The sequence below is a fragment of the Hyperoodon ampullatus genome (genome assembly GCF_949752795.1).
Source record: "Hyperoodon ampullatus genome assembly, chromosome: 14".
Lineage (NCBI taxonomy): Eukaryota > Metazoa > Chordata > Mammalia > Artiodactyla > Ziphiidae > Hyperoodon > Hyperoodon ampullatus.
In genome coordinates this window covers 24,279,738-24,298,129 of record NC_136927.1, presented here as the reverse complement: position 1 = coordinate 24,298,129, position 18,392 = coordinate 24,279,738, and the positions used below count along the sequence as shown (strand labels likewise).

General features: G+C 45.7%; 1 protein-coding gene and 1 pseudogene across 2 annotated transcripts; both read left to right on the top strand.

The window, feature by feature from the left end:
• Window positions 1-1,623: 1,623 nt before the first annotated feature.
• Window positions 1,624-13,743, top strand: MEFV (MEFV innate immunity regulator, pyrin; the record flags this gene model as incomplete). Its single annotated transcript, XM_079718986.1, has 9 exons — window positions 1,624-1,900; window positions 3,764-4,642; window positions 6,550-6,929; window positions 7,364-7,459; window positions 10,526-10,756; window positions 11,172-11,194; window positions 13,032-13,147; window positions 13,324-13,356; window positions 13,712-13,743. 9 exons carry the CDS (start codon window positions 1,624-1,626, stop codon window positions 13,741-13,743), a joined length of 2,067 nt encoding a protein of 688 aa, XP_079575112.1.
• A 102-nt stretch (window positions 13,744-13,845) lies between these two features.
• LOC307063019 (pyrin-like) lies at window positions 13,846-14,445 on the top strand (annotated as a pseudogene). The gene has a single exon. The product of its transcript is annotated as a pyrin-like (transcript).
• Window positions 14,446-18,392: the final 3,947 nt, after the last annotated feature.

Here is an 18,392-nt window from a genome sequence, read left to right as displayed (position 1 = left end):
GAGTGTGATAATACTACTGTGATTATTTAAAATAATATCCTTGGGAATTCCCTGGCGGTCCAGTGGTTAGGACTCGGTGCTTTCACTGCAGAGGGCCCAGGTTCAATTCCTGGTCGGGAAGTTAAGATCTGACAAGCTGCGTGGGGGCAGCCAAAAATAAATAAATAAATAAACTTTAAATAAATAATAAAATAACATCCTTGTATCCTCATTCTTAGTATTTAGGATAGCTAGGGTATTTGAAGTGATATCTGATATGTTTTCAATTTATTATGAAATGCTTCAAAAAAACAAAAAAGTGTGTGCATGTGTGAAAGAGAATCACCAAACATGAAATGTAAACGGTTGCTGAACCTAGGTAAAGGGTATATAAGTGTTCATTGTACTATGCTCTCAAATTTTCTGTGGATTTGATTTTTTTTTTTTTTTTTTTTTTTGCGGTATGCGGGCCTCTCACCGTTGCGGCCCCTCCCACTGCGGAGCACAGGCTCTGGGCGTGCAGGCTCAGCGGCCATGGCTCACAGGCCCAGCCGCTCCGCGGCACGTGGGATCCTCCCAGACCGGGGCACGAACCCGCGTCCCCTGCATCGGCAGGCAGACTCCCAACCACTGCGCCACCAGGGAAGCCCTGAAATTTTTTGAACCAAAAAGTTGAGGATAAAAATCAATGTAGCAGAAAGACACAGCCGTTAACGGAGGAAGCAGTCAGCTCCCCCAATACAAACTCCATTAGCTTTGGAGCCACCGCTGGGGCCCCATACTGGGCTGCAAGCCCTAAGAACGCCTATGCCTTTTTCACCCTTGTTTCTCCAGCATCCTGGTCCAGAACATGTGGTCAGTACACATGCATGCATGACACCCTCCCTCCGGAGTCTGCTCCCAGGAAGGAACGGCAGAGTTAGCGCTGGGACAAATAAATCAGGATGGTGGTCCCAGGCGTGGCGTTTCGAGGCCTTCGTGTTGCTGGAAGAACCAGACAACTGGAACTACGTCAACAGGGGCGACCCCAGGACTTGTCTCCTGGTGGTGCCCTTCTGGCCTCACCTGCCTTCTTGGGCAGGGAGGGGCAGAGCTTGCAGGGCTGTATTTGCTGCCCCCCACCCCGTCATTGGCTCCAGAGGGTCAATAAAACCCCAAGAGTCTGGAGGAGAGCAGTTGGCCAGAGGGGCTGACCCTCATCATGGTTCTATCCAGCATGGGACCAGGAGCTCTGTTCCCGCCACTCCCACCCCCGTATCCTGGGAGGGGAGAGGGAAGCATCAGACTGCCTGCCCAAAGATCCAGAATCTGGAATCCAATCCCAGACCCTTCCTCAAAGACTCATCCACCACTATGCAGTCCAGCCCAAGTCAGTGAGAGCTGGGGTGCTGACGACCACGTGTCTGACAAGGCATTGAGTCCTCCCAGCTGGAAAGGCCTCTGAATCTGTAAGAAAGAGAACACAAACCAACAATGACATACTCACAGCCTTAGTCTCAGTTCCCACCAAAACACAGAGCATTTCCTGTGCCTTTTCCGTTATTTCACAAGCTGCTGATTAGTCTCCCTCTGGGCTCCAGGACAGACAGCTGTTTCTCCCCTCAGAAGCCAGACAGTTGCCTCCAGCCTCTCCTGGTCAATGCCATGGCCAAGACCCATAGTGACCATCTGCTGTACTCCCTGGAAGAGCTGGTGCCCTATGACTTTGAGAAGTTCAAGTTCAAGCTGCAGAACACCAGCCTGGAGAAGGAGCACTCCCGGATTCCCCGGGGCCAACTCCAGACAGCCAAGCCAGTGAAACTGGCCACTCTGCTGGTCACCCACTATGGGGAGGAGGATGCCGTGCGGCTGACCCTGCAGGTCCTGAGGGCCATCAACCAGCACCTTCTGGCAGAGGAGCTCAACAGGGCAATCAGCCCAGGTAAGCAGCCCCACGCGTCCTCCTCTCCCACTGTGACTACTGGCTGTTTGCAGAGTGGGGTGGAAGGTACAAGAGGGACCAGTTCGGACCAGTGCGTCCTGACTTGGGGGTTAGGAGTCCGAGGTCTGCAACAACCCCGGTGACTTCAGCCAAGCAAGTCCTTTCCCCTTCTCTGGTCTTGGAAGCTGGAGTAAAGCTAAGGCTCTCAATGGCTTTTTTTTAAAAAAACCCAGAAGCATGAGGTTCTGACTATGGGGCAAGATCAGGAAAGGCAGGAGCTGGATGCCTGTTGGTAGAGAATTCCTCACTTCATTTGTCATTAACACTTACATACAGATGAGTATCTTTGGGTGAGCAAGAAACTAACCACTCCTGTCAAGAGGGTTGATGGGTAATCTCATTGTTATCCACCTCATTTCAGTTTTGAGTTCTTCTCTAACACGTTACAAAGATATTTTAAAATTCTAAAAGGACTTTCTCCTTTTCTTTTCCTTCCTTCCTTTCCTCTTTGTCTTTCTCTCCTTCCTTCTCTCTCTTTTTCCTTTCTTCCTTTTATCTTATCTTTCTTTCCTTTTTTCCTTCCTTATCCTTCTTCTGCTACTTTTTTGCCGTAACTTTCTGATTTTATTACATTGTGATCAAAGACTGTGGCCTATTTGATTTCTGCTTTTAAAGACTTTTTTTGAGATTTGGGGTGGAGGGGCTAATCTGTGATCAGTTTAAAAAACTATTTTTCGATGTTTGGATTTTTCTTCTATTTCTAGACTTTAAGAATACATTAGGAATGCTTTCCATGTGCTTCTATGAGGTAGAAGAGTTTACATAACATAAAAATTCTCTGCTCTTTGAAAGAGTGATAAAGCTAAACTGTAGTCTGAGTCTAGTGTAATTTGATGAGTAGAATTTTTTTTTGATGAGTAGAATTTTAAAATTAATTTTTTGTATGTTAAAATCTGGTTATTCATCTCTTCAGGGTTTCTTACCAGTTCTTGAGCCAGTTTTCATAACATATTTTTCCTAGAAAGCCAATAGCAAAGTGTTTTAAGCAACTTTAATTTTAATAAGGGCTTTTCAAGCCAAAAATTAAGGTACTAATTATAGGTTATTTTCATTTCTTTATTAAAGTAGTGGTTTTCAAATTGTATCCCAGGAAGACATTTCAGGGATTCTTTAGAATGTTAGCAAATACTTGATTCAAATTTTATTAATTGTTTAACTTACAAAACTAACAAATTCATATTAAAATGAGTCATTAACCACATTTTAAAATATTGGAGGCCATCAGTGTGACAGTTCATGCTTGAACTTTTTTTTATGGAGACCTTGGAATTCAGCCCTTCCTGTCATTTCTGTTTAATTAAACATTGTTCTGAAATTTCCAGGCAAGCTGTCTTTTTAAAAAAATTACCATTTACACTTATCTGTGTTAGGATTTTCTTCACTTCATGAAACCAAAGGGGGGAGAAAACCCCAAATAAATTAATTTCTGAAGTTTTAACTGTCCTTCATAACCCCGATTTCAATTTTTTGTGCCAATCTTTATTGACTGATAAGAGTTTTGTAGATCTGTAATTTGCACACAAATGTATACCCATAAACTAGGGTTTTCACTTATATATTAAGAATTCTATGTAAGACCTTATATTGGAAACAAGTTCTCCTGCCTAAAAAGTTTGAAAAGCACTATTTCAGAAATAAGATAGCAGTTAATTAGTATGTTATTTAATGGTAATTGACTGCTGTTGTCTAGAATGTCCTGAACTTCTCTAATTTCCAAAGGGATTCTGTCTTCTCTCCCTTCCCCCAAACCTTGAACCTGAGCACTGGACATTTTCATGCCTTTTCATCTCATTGTCTTTTCAGGGTGTCAGGTAAAAGAAAGTGACACAGACAGTTCAGCAATGTCTGGTTCCTCTGGGGAGATTAAGCCCAAGAGTCTGAAGATACCAGATGGCCTGGAAGGTGACAAGCAGCGACAAAGTGGTGATGGGGCTGGCTGCCCACCATCCATCCAGCCCGAGGCTGGAAGGGGGCCCCAGAAGAAGCCTCTGGGCAAACTGAGAGATCAGAAAGGCTCTGAGGGCCTGGATGTGCACGGCAAGCCAGGGGCCAGGAACACAACTCTGTCTTCCAAGAGAAGCCCCTTTCCCAGCAAGCCACAGGGGGAGAAGGGGAGCAATGTGGGGGTCAGGCTGCGCAGGAACGCCAGCTCTGCAGGAAGGCTCCAAGGACTCTCCAGTGGGTCGTTTGCTGGGTCCCTGGGAAGGAGAGAATTTAAGATATCTGAAGCATATTTACCTTCAGGAAAGAAGCGACCCAAAAGTCTTGAATTTACCATTTCTCCAGGAGAGACAGAAACTCTCAACCCAGAAACTCTTCTGCTTCAAGAGAAAATGAGAAGTGAGAATCCAGGCTCAGCAGCCACTCTGAACACAGGGGCTACTGTGGCTGCAGAGAAAGGATCCAGGAATCCAGAACACGCCATGACTCTGGAGGGGGGAGCACTCAGGAATACACTTTCCAGTGTATCATTGGCTGGAAAGAAGATCTGGGAGCATCCAGAGTCCACAGTACCTGCAGAGAAGAGTGGAACTGAGGCTCCAAAGACCTCTAAGACCTTGGAGGAGGTGGTAGGTGGTGTGCTCCATGATTCTTCAAATCCAGAAGTCCCTCCATCTTCAGGTAAGAAAGGACCTCAGAATCCAGAAGACCTGGCATCCTTAGGAATGATGACCTTTGCAGGTTTCCCCCTGCAAATCTGCTTTTATCCCCACTGTATTCATTTCACTGGATCTCTGGGTCCCCTTTGAGGTCCTCCACCCTTTGAGAATCTGATGTAGGCTCTGAATCCTGAAAAATGCATATCTGCACATTTTCATAAAATGTTGCATACATTTCAGTTAGTTAGTTCTTAGACACTCTGAAGTCCTTCTTTAGAATTCCCAAGGGCTTCATGGACCCCAGGTTGAACATCTGAGAAAGATTGGGTACAAATATCACCTTCTCACAATACCTCATGGCAGTATGTCATGGGGCTGCGATTCTGCTATTCGCCTCTCTCTGGGCAGGGAGGGAGCTGTTGACTAAAGTCCTAGGTCTCTTTTACTAAAGAGGCAGAAATTAGGATGGTGATGGGTTGTGAATGACAGAAATGCCAAAATAACATAACTAAAACAAGATAGACGTTTGTTCCTCTTTCATGTAAATGACACACAGGTGGTCCAGGACAAATGTGGTACACCATGGTCAGGAACCCAAGCTCCTGCTGCTTTTCTGCTCTACGGAGTTTGCTCTCAAGCTCGTGGTCTCAGATGGTGGCATCCTCATTCCAGGCAGCAGGATGGAGGGACAAAAGAGAATAGTATCACTTAGGGAAGGTTTTCGGAAGTTTCTAGATGCTGCTAGTGATGCCTCCATTTACTTCCTCTTGGCCAGAATGTACAGGCACGTCATGGGTTTGGTTCCAGACCACTGCAATAAAGCAAATATTGCAGTAAAGCAAGTCACATGAATTTTCTGGCTTCCCGGTGCATATGTTTATACTATACTATCATCTAAATTAAGTGTGCAATAGCATTATGTCTAAAAAGAAAAATGTACCTACCTTAATTTAAATATACTTTATTGCAAAAAAAAAAACTTTATTGCTAAAAAATGTTCACCATCATCTGGCAACACAGAGTTGCCACAAACCTTCATTTTGTTAAAAATGAAGAGTCTGTGAAGGGCAATAAAGTGAAGTGCAATGAAGTGAGGTGTGTCTGGAGTCACATGAACACATCTAACTGCAAGGGAGGCTAAGAAATGTAGGTTTTTTTTGGGTGGTGGCGGGGAGCAGCCATATGGACAGCAATCAATGCTATCACAACGGAAGGAGGGGAAAATGGTCACTGGGGAGCTCGCAGTCTCACTTGAAGATGTGATATGAATTCCTGGGACCCTGCGAGAGGACGAGGCAGGAGGGGACTCATGAATTGAGTGCATTTCTATTCCTCCTGTATCTCCTGTCATTTCTGCTTTATGAAGCTGTGCTATGGTCTTGGGGCAGAGCTGGTCATAGCTGTAGGTCATCACGGTGGGCTATACCCTTCAGCCTTGTAAAGTCCCCTTCTTTACTTTCACTTCATGCTTCCTGAATCTGGATGTGAGCAGTGGCCCATTCATTCCTTCATTCAACACACACTTCCCAAATGCTCACCACATGCCAGGGATTCTGCTAGGGGCTGGGGGTCTGGCCATGAGCGAGTCACCATCCGTTGGGAGCTCTACTCAAGTTATGAGCAGTCTAGGTGGTGGTTAAGTGGCAAACACCAGTCAGAATGTCTTACTGTCTTTATATCACCTGTATCAGTGTACGTGCAGGAGGAAGGCATAGAATTTGTAGCAAAAGGCCTTTCTTTAGGATAAATGCCCAAGAATTCCAATCCTCAGGACTGGTATGAGATCTAGCCCTTAGCCCTCAGTCCCAGTGGCTCCTTTGCTGCTTCGCTGGAGGGAAGTCGGGGGAGGACAAGCTAGGGAGGGGCCTCAGTCTAACCGAGAATGTACATATCCCAGGCAAGGACTCTCGCTAAGCTGTGATTTGCAGCATTCCTTGGTAACATCTTGGGTTTGTCACTCATGAGATTTTTCCACTGCTATGTCCCCAGGGAGACTGCAGGACAAGGCTGTGTGTCCTCTTCGCTGTGCCCAGGAAGGAGACCTGGTTGGTGGCAGCTGCGTGCATGTTTCCTGCAGCTGCTCCGTTGCTTCTAGGGATCCTGAGGCTTCACGCGGCCACTCATCCAGCTGCCCTCGGTGCCAGGACTTGCTCCCGGGGAAGAGCCATGGAAGCCTCGAGTGGCAGGAGGGCCTGCAGATGGCCAGCCTGAGCCCCAAATCCCTGCCACAGTGTGAGCGTCACATGAAGCAGGTCCAGCTGCTCTTCTGCGAGGACCACGGGGAACCTATCTGCCTCATCTGCGGGCTGAGTCAGGAGCACCGAGGCCACCGGGTTCGCCCCATCGAGGAGGCCGCCCTGGAATACAAAGTAGGGCTTCCTGCATTGGGGTCCTTCTCTGCTGGGCACTTGAACACATCGGGGCTTGCTTCATTTCCCCCAAAACCCTGGGAGTTGGTGCATTGGCCAGCATCTTTGGGCTGTAAATGGCAAACACAATACAAAGTAAGCCAGCAAAGAGGGATTTACTGGTTCATGTAGCTCAGAGGTCTATGGGAGTCTAGCTTTAGGTATGGCTGAATCCAGGTGCTCACAAGAGGTCATTAGAAATCTTTCTCACTTCCTCTTGGCTCTGCTTCCTTTGGTGTGATGGATTCATTCTTCCTCTTTCCTGGGTACCTCCTCCTGTGCTCTTGGCTGCCTCACCCTCAGCTTTATTCCCTGAAGCAAGTTTTCCCATCTAGAGTTGGCACCAAGATGGCAGGAGCCAAGTTCAAGCTTTGACAAGTGCTCTTCTTTTCCAGGAACAAATTCAGAAGCAGCTGGAGCGTCTGAAGGAGTTGAGAAAATCTGGAGAGGAGCAGAGATCTCAGGGGGATAAGAAGACAGCAAACTCCCTGGTAAGGCTAGGGTGGTCTGTGGCCAGTCTTTGCCTGGATTCACCCCTGCAGGAGGGAGGGAACCGAGAGTGAGCAGGGGTCCCTGAGGTCCTGTACTGGTTCACAGGGAAGCAGAGCCGATCACATAGTTAGAATCACCTGCTCTTGGGGGGCAGGGAATAACAGATGTCAAAGGATGAGCTTGTCCCTGGGGAGGGAAACCACCTCCAGCAAGAAGTGGCATCTCCCAGGACCCTGTCATGCTTTCTTAGACTCACCACAAAATGGTTTAGAGAAACGAATGCCAGTGGCTGTAGCTGAGGAATGGGATTGAGGAAAGGGGAGGAGAGACTTTTCAACTTTAAATACTCCTCTGTATTGTTTTTATAATTGTTGTTGTGGTCTATTGTACTTTTTTTTTTTTTTACAAAAACCATGTTGATTTTTAAAATTCAAATGCTTAAAGTAGACATTTTCTTTAAAACTGTGGTTTTAAAGAAATGCCACAGATCTCAATAAGTACAACTTAGTGGCCTTCCCGTTAAGCTGTTGTCCAGACTCGGATGCGTTAAGTTGCTCCTGTTTTCCCTGCATGTGAAGGAGCCTACCCCCAGAGCCTTGATTTATCTGGTGCATTTCTGTTGGTTGGATCCTGTCTCCCACTCTGAGTTCCAAACTTCTTCAGGGACCCGCCACACTGCAGTGGGAAACAGGCAAAGATAACAAAGGGCAGAATGGGAGGAGGGTGGCATTGGTCCAGGTGTCTGACTTTTGGGAAACTCTGAGTTGTAGTAAAATGAAAACCCTTACCTATAATCCCAGGTGGCTTGGAACTTGTGGATGGAGCAGAGGTCAGGGGTGCCTCCCCAAGGAGGGTGAGGCAGCAGCCTGGGCTGCTCAGGGAAACCCAGGGAGACAAGAGGGTTCAGCCTTCCCTTAAGATACAGTGACACAGGCTCTGTGGAAAGGAGATGCTGTTTTCAGGCCTTTGCCTTCTCCTCCTCTTTTCAATAATTAAAAGAAATTTTTTAAATCATAGGGAAAGGGTTGGGAAAGCTCTTCTTTACAGCAGAAACCCAGATAAAACAAGTATAGAAGAATAATTGAATTAGAAATTTTCCACTATACAACTGACACCGACAGGGATCAGCAACAGATACTAAAATTTTTAGAGAAAATCGTTAGAGAACAGGATATTTACACACTCTCAAAGTACCACTCCCCAAATTACTTAGGAATTATAAAGGAAATAATATATATTTACAGTAGCGATATCTGGTAGACACTTCCTTAACCAAGCATCAATCCTAGTAGGACTATAATGGTGATGGCAAACTGGACAGTCTTTGCCTCCCAGTGGGGTATGCTAGAAAGAACATGGCATTAGGTCTATGGTATTCTTGCTCCAAATGTTTCTCCTGAATTTAATCATGAGAAAAATTACAGAATTTTAGAATATAGGCCATTGAATGAGACAACTGACCTGTCCTCTTAAAAAAAAAGTCCACGTTACTGCCATCAACAACAAGAAGTGTTCCAGACTCCATGTTTAGGAACATCACATTGGAAACTTGAAACTGGCCACGGTGGGAATATCAACACCACAGAAATGGCAAATGCCACAGCCCAGCCTTGGTTGATTGTTTTGTTGATTGTCTAGACTTAGAAAGTGTTGGAGAAAGTGTGACTTGTGCAGACCAGATGCACAGGTGCATGTCTGCAGTGCTGCATTCTAAAGACTGAGAGAACACTCTTCCGCACCCGAAACCCAGGACATGATTCAGCAGGGTTGCTGATGTCACAGAGGAAGGAGTGAGCTTCCACACACATCGAGTTTATAGTCTTACTCCTTAATTACAAGAAAATACCAAGCAACATCAGAACCACTCTCATGTGTCGACTAAGGGACTACAGCGGGCGGGGGAACAGGATCCAGGCAAACATCCATGAAGCAGCCTGTGAGGCCCTGGGCTCTCTGGAATTTTCACCAGAGTTCTGTCCACTAGTATTTTTTGTTAATTGTGTGTATCAGTTTAGCTAATAAATGAATGTGCCCATATTTAAAACAGCAACAACAAAAGGTGAAGAAACTTTTTTGGTTCAAAAGAACTAAAGACTTAATCCTGTCCTTCTGAGCCAAAAATGAGATTTCTTCTGTCCAGTCCTAGTAGATCTGAAGGGCCCTCTCCCTCCTTGGAGGAAGGAAAGATGCCATAGAGCCACTTCACATGTCCACAGAAGCTTTTTAGTGATGATGAGAAAGAGGACGGCAGAAGAGGTCATGGTTGGCCAGTGTGCAAGAATATTGGAAGTCAAGTTCACTTGCGTTCAAATAGATGGAGTGACTGACCCCTTTCAGGGCAGTCTGAGACTGTGGGGGAGTGGAGAGAACTCTCCCTCCTGGAGACTTTGTGGTCCTGACCTTGTCTGTTTATGACTCCAGACATATGCAATCCTCATGCTGCCTTTCAAGGAAGGAAGAATGTGACACCAGTTATCTTAGTATTCTGGGGCTGCCCTAACAAAGTACCATAAACTGGGTGGCTTGAACCACAGAAATGTATGCCTCCCACAGTTCTGGACACAAGGTGTTGGCAGAGCTGCTTCCTTCTGAGGGCCGTGAGGGAAGGCTGCTCCAAGCCCTCTCTCCTTAGCTTTTAGGTGTCCCCTTCCCCTTGTGTCTCTTTACATGGCATTCTCCATGTGTGTGTATCTGTGTCCAAATTTCCCCACTCCAGTGGCCCACCTCACTCCAGCACGACCTCATCTTAACTAATTGCATCCTCAATGACCCTATTTCCAAATAAGATCATATTCTCAGGTACTGGGGTTAGGACTTGTAACACATACATTTTGGAGGGGACACAATTCAATGCATTTTACCAGGTTTTAGGGCATTTTCCAAAAGCCAACCTGTTCTGGAAGGTTCCAGCCCATTTTGCCTCCTACTCTGGAATTCAGGCCTGCAAGAGGCTGAGGAAGCCTGCTCTTACCCACCTCCAGGAGGTGGGCTTCTGCGGGTTCCCTGGGCACACACGTCTACCTCACCACATAGGCCCCTACACCTCCCCGACTTCTGTTCCCCAGAAACAAGCTGAAACCCAGAAGCAGAGAATCCAGTACCAGTTGGAGCAGTTATGCCAGTTTTTAGAGCAGCAAGAGCAGCTCTTTGTGGCCTGTCTTGAGGAGCTGGGCCAGACCATTGGCCAAGTCAGGGAGACATATGGCACCCGGGTGACAAGGGACATCGCCCTTCTCGACAAGCTGATTGGGGAGCTGGAGGCCAAGCAGTGCCAGCCGGAATGGGAGCTTATGAAGGTAAGTGTGGCTGGGCCTGGCCTTCCCCCATCCACTGTGCGCAGTAGGGTGACATGGGCTCCCAGCACTGCCATCAGCTCTGCCCAAGCCAGTGGGTGAGGCCCTTAGGGTCGGGGGTGGGACTTGGTCTTGGTGACCCACAATGCCCAGTCCCCTTCAATGAATTCTCAGGAGCCCAGGATGGCCCAGTATCTAGGGGATCCCGTGACATCTCCCAGAAGAGATCAGCAGAGTTTGGGTACAGTTATGTGCAGGCCCCAGCCGGGGTGCCACCTCAGCAGATTAGAATTAGAACTGGGGAGAGGTGCCCCATTTTTGCTGACACTGTGGGGCTGGGGGCCCAGGAGGAGAGGCCAGGAGTCAGCACAGCCCCTATGAGACTGGTAATAGAGAACTTCCCTCTTTTCTCTCCTAGGACATCGGAGTCACCCTGCACAGGTACCAAGAGGTCCCCTGATGATCCCTTGGGTGTCCTGCAGGAAGCATTTGGGGAGGCAGACCTAGGAGGGAGATGATCCCAACCCGGGGCCTGTGGCTCCTCCCTGGGTCTTCCCATCTCCTGCAGCTTCCGAAGGTGAAGGCCTTTCTGGACTTGTGTAGCAAGAATGGGAGCACAATCAGGAGGGGGAGCATGGGGTCAAAGACTGGACCAAATGAACATGGCCTGTTGTGTGGTGGTGGCTTCATAAGAAACCCCACCTAACAGACTGTGTCCCATGCAATTCGCCTTATGAAAACTCTTCCTGCAGGAGTGCTTGTGGCCACAGCTAGGGAAGCACTTTACAGGAGTGGATCTGCTAAGCCCAGCAGGCAGGGGAAGGGAGGGAAGAGTAGGGGAGGGGAGGGGAAGACGCTGGACCTTCCAATCGCCTGGGGGAGCTTTACAAAATCCTGACATCCAGGTCCCGGCAGACAAATTAAACCTGAATCTTCAGGAGTACAACCCAGGCATCAATTTTTTAAAGTTTTTTTTTGGTGGTAAAATATACATAACAAAATTTACCGTTTAAAAATGTACAGTTCAGTGGCTTTAAGTACATTCGCATTGTTGTGCAACCATCACCATGATCCATCCCCAGAATTTTCTCATCTTCCCAAATGGAAACTCCATACCATTAAACAACTCCCCAATCTCCCCTCCCCCAACCCTTGGCAACCACCATTCTACTCTCTGTCTATATGAATCTGACTACTCTAACTACATCATATAAGTGGAATCATACAATATTTGTGTTTTTGTGTCTGACCTACCTCACTTAGCATTATGTCTTCAAGGTTCATTCATGTTGTAGAATGTGCCAGAATTCCATTCCTCTTTTTTTTTTTTTTTTTAGCGGTTTGCGGGCCTCTCACTGTTGTGGCCTCTCCCGTTGCGGAGCGCAGGCTCCGGACGCACAGGCTCAGCAGCAATGGCTCACGGGCCCAGCCACTCCGCGGCATGTGGGATCCTCCCAGACCGGGGCACGAACCCTTGTCCCCTGCATCGGCAGGCGGACTCCCAAACACTGCGCCACCAGGGAAGCCCTCCATTCCTTTTTAAGGCTGAATAATATTCTATCATGTGTATATACATTTTGTTTATCTATTCATCCATCAGTGGATACTAGGTTGCTTCTACCTTTTGGCTACTGTGAATGATGCTGCTATGAATATCGGCATACCTATATTTGTTTGAGTCCTGCTTTCACTTCCTTTGGGTATATCCCCAGAAGTGGAATTGCTGTATCATACAGTAATTCTATGTTTAGGTTTTTGAGGAAATAGAGTACTATCTCCTGTGGTGTCTGCACCATTTTACGTTCCCACCAGCAATGCTCAAGGGTTCCAATTTCTCCATATCCTTGCTAACACTTGTTACTTTTTATTTTTTTAAAATAGTAGCCATCCTAATGGCTGTGAAGTGGTATCTCGTATTTATTTTTCTCACTTAATATCATTTTTATTTCAATAGAAAGAAAAAGACTCAGGGAAGTGTAATTAATTTGACATAGGTAATTCTGGGCTGAGCATTTCAACATCAGTACCATTTTATGGCCATTATCAAAACTCACTGTGATTTTGATACCAGTGGTCTTTAAAACTCCCCCAGGTGATGCCAATCCATGGCCAGAGTTGAGGACCAGTGTTTAGAACTTGAAGCCCAGGGAGAACTTTCTTTGCGAAGCCAAGGCTGGACTGGTGTGCCCTGTGGAGGCTGCACCTTCCTTCCAGCTCATGAGGCCCTGGGATACCCCCATGCTCCAGTCCTCTTTGGCCAACAACCTTTTGTCTCTAGGGCCAAGAAGGTGACTGTCCCTGAGCTGTGGGCCACCCCTCCAGAGGTGAAAGAAAAGATCCACCTGCTCTACCAGAAATCAGAGTTTGTGGAGAAGCGCATGAGGCACTTCTTGGGTAGGTGGGCTTGTGGGAAGATGGGGGGCGCCTGCTCACCTCCTCCCTGAGAGCCACGTAGCCTGGAGCCCCCTGGTGTCCCTTCTCCATCCCCCACGGCCTTTCTGACTCTGCCTTCAGCCCCTCCCAGATCTGTCCCTATCCGGGAACCTAACTCAAACTCCTTCTCCTTTTAGAAACCCTGCGTTCAGAAATGGAAATGTTCAACGGTGAGTCCAGTGGTGGTAGTATGTGTTGGCCAGGGATTACTGCAATTTTCCCTTGTGTTGTTGATTTCTGGGAATAATTTAGAAAAGAGAAAACACCTGTAACAAAGGTGGGAGCAAAGTCATGACAAGTCCTCACAGGTTCTGTGCCAGGGTCACTGACTGTCAACTCACCAGAGCACAGAGTATCCAAGGCAGGCCTGGGTACCAGAAAGGAATGGGGTAATATCCAAGCAGAGGAAGCTGAGTCCTGAGCAGGGAGAGGGAGTCACTGTCTTTCCTTGTTGTGGGGACCAGGGTAGATTTAGCCCTTTGAATGGGAATGCTCAGGATTTTCCCCATCTCCTTTTCTCTGTAGTTCCAGAACTGACTGGTGATCAGGCACCCTGAGGCAAGTAGACTTGGCCTGCTGGGTCCCTGTGCTGTCCCCCGGTGTATTCCAGAAGAACAACCCTGTCCACGTTTCTTGGATATGGGGAGAACCCTGTGGGGATGTTGCCCATGGACCTCAAGCTAGGAATTCTAATTCTCTCTGCAGTTAATGTGATTCTGGAAGCAGAAGCTGCCCACCCCAACCTCATCTTTCATCTTCTCTGATGACTTGAAGAGTGTGAGACTTGGAAAAAAAAGTGGGACCATCTACCTGCTAGTCCAGAAAGACTCTATAGCTGAATCATTGCGCTGGGCTCTCTGAGTTTGCTCTCTAGCTGCCATTACTGAGAAGTGAAGGTGGGAGACAAGACAGGGTGGGTCCTGGGTGTCTGCAAGGCAGCCATGAGCAGCAAGGAGAATATGGCTCTCTCACCAGAGAATGGTTATTGGGTAGAAATGATGATGAAGTAAAATGACTGCCAGGCGTCCAGCTTTCCCTCCACCCACATGAGGGAGCCCCCCAGGCATGTGGGCATCTTCCTGAACTACAAGAATGGGGACATTTCCTTTTACACTGTGACAGCCAAATCCCACATCTCAACATCCACTGGCTTCTTTTCCTCTGGGCCCCTTCAACCTATCTTCAGCCGCAGGACACATGATGGAGAGAACATGGATCCTCTGAATATCTGTCCAGTGGGTGGCCAGGGGCCTCACTGAATATCCAACACTTTGCATCTTTCTTCAGGCTCCTGCCCTGTATCTGGAATCCATACATTCAACAGTCATTATTGAACACCTACTGGGTTCCAGCTGCTGTGGGGAATATAATCAATAAGAGAATAGGCCCTGTGCTCAAGGAGCTTATGGAACATAAGCAGAAGTAAGCTGGGTAAACAAATATTGTAAACCAAGGGTAAAGAGAACACATGTATTGATGACATGCCATGGGTTTCAGAGAAGGAAGCACACAGCTGTTGCTTAATAAATCCTTGTATGAATTAGCACCCTAAGATGCTCCTGAGACAGAAAGCCCACCCTTGTTTTCCCTCAGGACTCCATGGCAAGGATGTGTTCCCTCATTCTATCCTCCCTTTTTTTAATAAATAAAATTATTTATGAATAATAACATCATAGAGCTTACATAGATGATCATTAACCATAACTTTTTAATTTTACAAATGAGAGTTTTGAGGCCTGGAATTAATGTATTTTGTTCATTTACTTATTTTTCTACCAGTGTTTGGGGACTGATTTTGGGCTAAAAGCAGCACCAGTTGCTGAGATTACAGAGAGAGCAAGACAAAACTTCTGCCTTTTAGTGAAAACCTTAACTGCAGTAAGAATCTGAACAGTAAATGTATAAGCCCAGAGCAACATAGGTACTAAAATATAAATATATATTGGAACAATATGTGAGCATATTATAAGTAGTAACTGAATAGAGGATTCTGAGAGAATTTCACAGAGTATTTTAAGTAAGTCTTAATGACTAAGTATTTTGAAAAGGAGTGGTGAAAAGGCATTTTAAGTGAAGAATGGCATATGAAGTGTCACAATATGAAGCAGCATGAGATTTACAGTTTAAAGTGCTTGATGGGGTTTTGATGGTATGTCAGTGTGGTATGAGAATGGAAACTCAAGACTCATATTGTCAAGAGCCTTATGCACTATGCAAAGGAATTTGGACTTCACTGTGCTGTCAGGGAGAGCTAGTAAAGTGTTTCAGGGCGGCCAAATAGAGGTTAAGTGGCTTGTTATCATTCACAGGAAGTAGAGTTAAAGTCATGATTGAAATCCAATGTTCTTGTTCTTATCAACAAGTAGACTATAATAAGAGTATAATATATGATAATAATATTTATTATACATTTACTATGTGTTTAGTTCCATGTTTTTATTTTAGTTAATTATCACCATAAAGCTATGGAATAGAGAAGAATTCTGCCTAGAATGACTTGCTGATTATAAGTAGTAAAGAATACTTTTGAGCCACTACGCTTTGATCTTTGACCAAACCCTGTATATGTCTGCAGTTTCTATTTGCCTGAGAGCTGGAAGAGTGAGTAAAAACAGCTATACCTTTATCACTTCAGGAAACTGAGAGATTATTTTGTGAATTTGTAACAAAACCCATTAAACTATCAAGACTTCTCAGCTAGATTAAAGTAGGTGGTAAGGGAAAAAAATCGTTTATGGACAGAAAAAGACCTTGAAAAAAATCACATGAATGCCTTCAGTAAGTCATTACATAGACCAAAACCATGCCGATGTCAGTCCATATCATGCTGGAGCCACCACAGAGCATCAGAGTTTAGGGTACAGGGATGCAGGAAGAGAATGTCGGCCTACAGGGCAACAGTGAAAGATTTTAGTATCCACCGAAGAGACGGGATGAACCATTTTGAGACTCTGCCAGGGATAGGAGGGCTTTTATAGGGTGAGATTAAGATGACTTTGCTTGTATTGTTTTCTCCAGTGGGTGTCTAAACTACTATTAATAAGATCCATAGTTTTGGTTGTATTCTCCAAGGTTGCAGTGGAAATCAGAAAGCTATAAGACAGTTGAGTTTGGCTAAGTAAGAAAATTACCAATTATACTCAGAAAAGAGGAAGCAGTATGAGACCATTAGTTAAATGCTACAGATATGACTTCCTTTAGTTGAGCATTTCTATTTCATTTATTGTTAAAAATGTCCTTTGAAGTCTCAAGATGAAAAATCACTTAGAAGCAGAAATCATTTTTAGGGCTTCCCTGGTGGCGCAGTGGTTGAAAACCCGCCTGCCAATGCAGGGGACACGGATTAAAGCCCTGGTCCGGGAAGATCCCACATGCCGTGGAGCAACTAAGCCTGTGCACCACAACTACTGAGCCTGTCCTCTAGAGCCCACAAGCCACAACTACTGAAGCCCATGCTCCTAAAGCCCGTGCTCCGCAACAAGAGAAGCCACTGCAATAAGAAGCCCGTGCACTGCAAAGAGTAGCCCCCACTCACCACAACTAGAGAAAAGCCCGCACGCAGTCAACGAAGACCCGACACAGTCATAAACTAAATAAATAAATAATTAGGAAAAAAACTTTAAAAAAGAAATAATTTTTAACAGAGTCAATGATTAAGCCTGCGGGTACTAACAAAGCCTTTTGTTACAAAGAGTCTGGTATATAAGATGGTATTCTCTGTAGTATATTTTTTCTATAGATCTAAAGGACTAATCATTTCAGCAAAGGCTGGAACTCTAAAGCACTAGAATTTGTTTTGATCATATATTGCATTATTGTTAAATGCCCAGGTGATAAAAGTTATCCATTCTGTCTTCCTGGAATATTAAATGGATGGAAGAATTGTGAATTTTCGTAGAATGTTCATCTGTTTGATGTTACACTGTCAGGTGTGTGCATTTAAAAGTGACCTTCTGTGCACTCACATTATGGATACTGCCCAGTAATATTCTGTTTGCTTAGAGGGAAGAAGGATGACACCACTATATGCTCCTAGTTTTGTTTTCTTTTTAACTTTTTTTAAAAATACATTTATTTATTTATGGCTGCATTGGGTCTTCGTTGCTGCACAAAGGCTTTCTCTAGTTGCGGCAAGTGGGGGCTACTGTTTGTTGTGGTGCACGGGCTTCCCACTGCGGTGGCTTCTCTTGTTGTGGAGCATGGGCTGTAGGCACACGGGCTTCAGTAGTTGTGGCATGCAGGCTCGTAGTTGTGGTTCGTGGGCTCTAGAGTGCAGGCTCAGTAGTTATGGCGCACGGGCTTAGTTGCTTCATGGCATGTGGAGTCTTCCCAGACCAGGGCTGGAACCCGTGTCCCCTGCATTGGTAGGCGGATTCTTAACCACTGCGCCACCAGGGAAGTCCCTATATGCTCCTAGTTTTTCTCCAGGTTTCTCCTGTTTTTCTGGAACTGGGGGTTAGTGCACTGGGTTAACCCAATTCCGGTCTTTCAACATTTTCCTGTTGGCAGGCTATAATCAGAGTCAACCTGCCTGCATCTCCAAAAACTGCTCTGATTATCCTCACCTCCCAAAGGAACAGAAACAAGACACTTTAGAGTTTTGAGGATTTTCTACAATTCACCTATCAAGTTTCTATCGATAGAGCTACTACCTTAGCTAGTGAGCTAGTCTTTGAGAAGTTGCCTTGTTAGAAGTTCAGGGATATTATACTAAATGGCTAAGACAAATCACTTGGAAAAATATCCTTAACACATAACTTTATGGCCAGACTAAATATCTGTCCTATGAATAGTCCGAAGGAGATAAGACAGCGGGGAGAGGAAGATTAGAGAAAGAATGAGAGATGAAGCAAAGGGAGACAGAGAGGAAGTTTAAATCAAGTTGATTTATGGGATATCCTCCCTGTCTTGAGGACTTAGGAAGCCTTAGGAAAAAACAAGCAAACTGGATTATTATGAATCACTTTTGTACCTGTATTAATGAACTGTGGTTCTTAGAATTATTGGCTGGGCCCCATAAGTAAGTCCATTAGAAAATGCAGTTGTAACTGCATTTGTTGTCACTCAGTTGATTACTGTGAGATCCCACTTCCCTACAGGAGACCAAGAAAGAGATGGGGCTGCTGTCATGGAAAAACATTTGACACACATTCCAAGTGTCACATTATTCTGTACTGAGCTGTATCTGCAAAACTGTGGGCCTGTG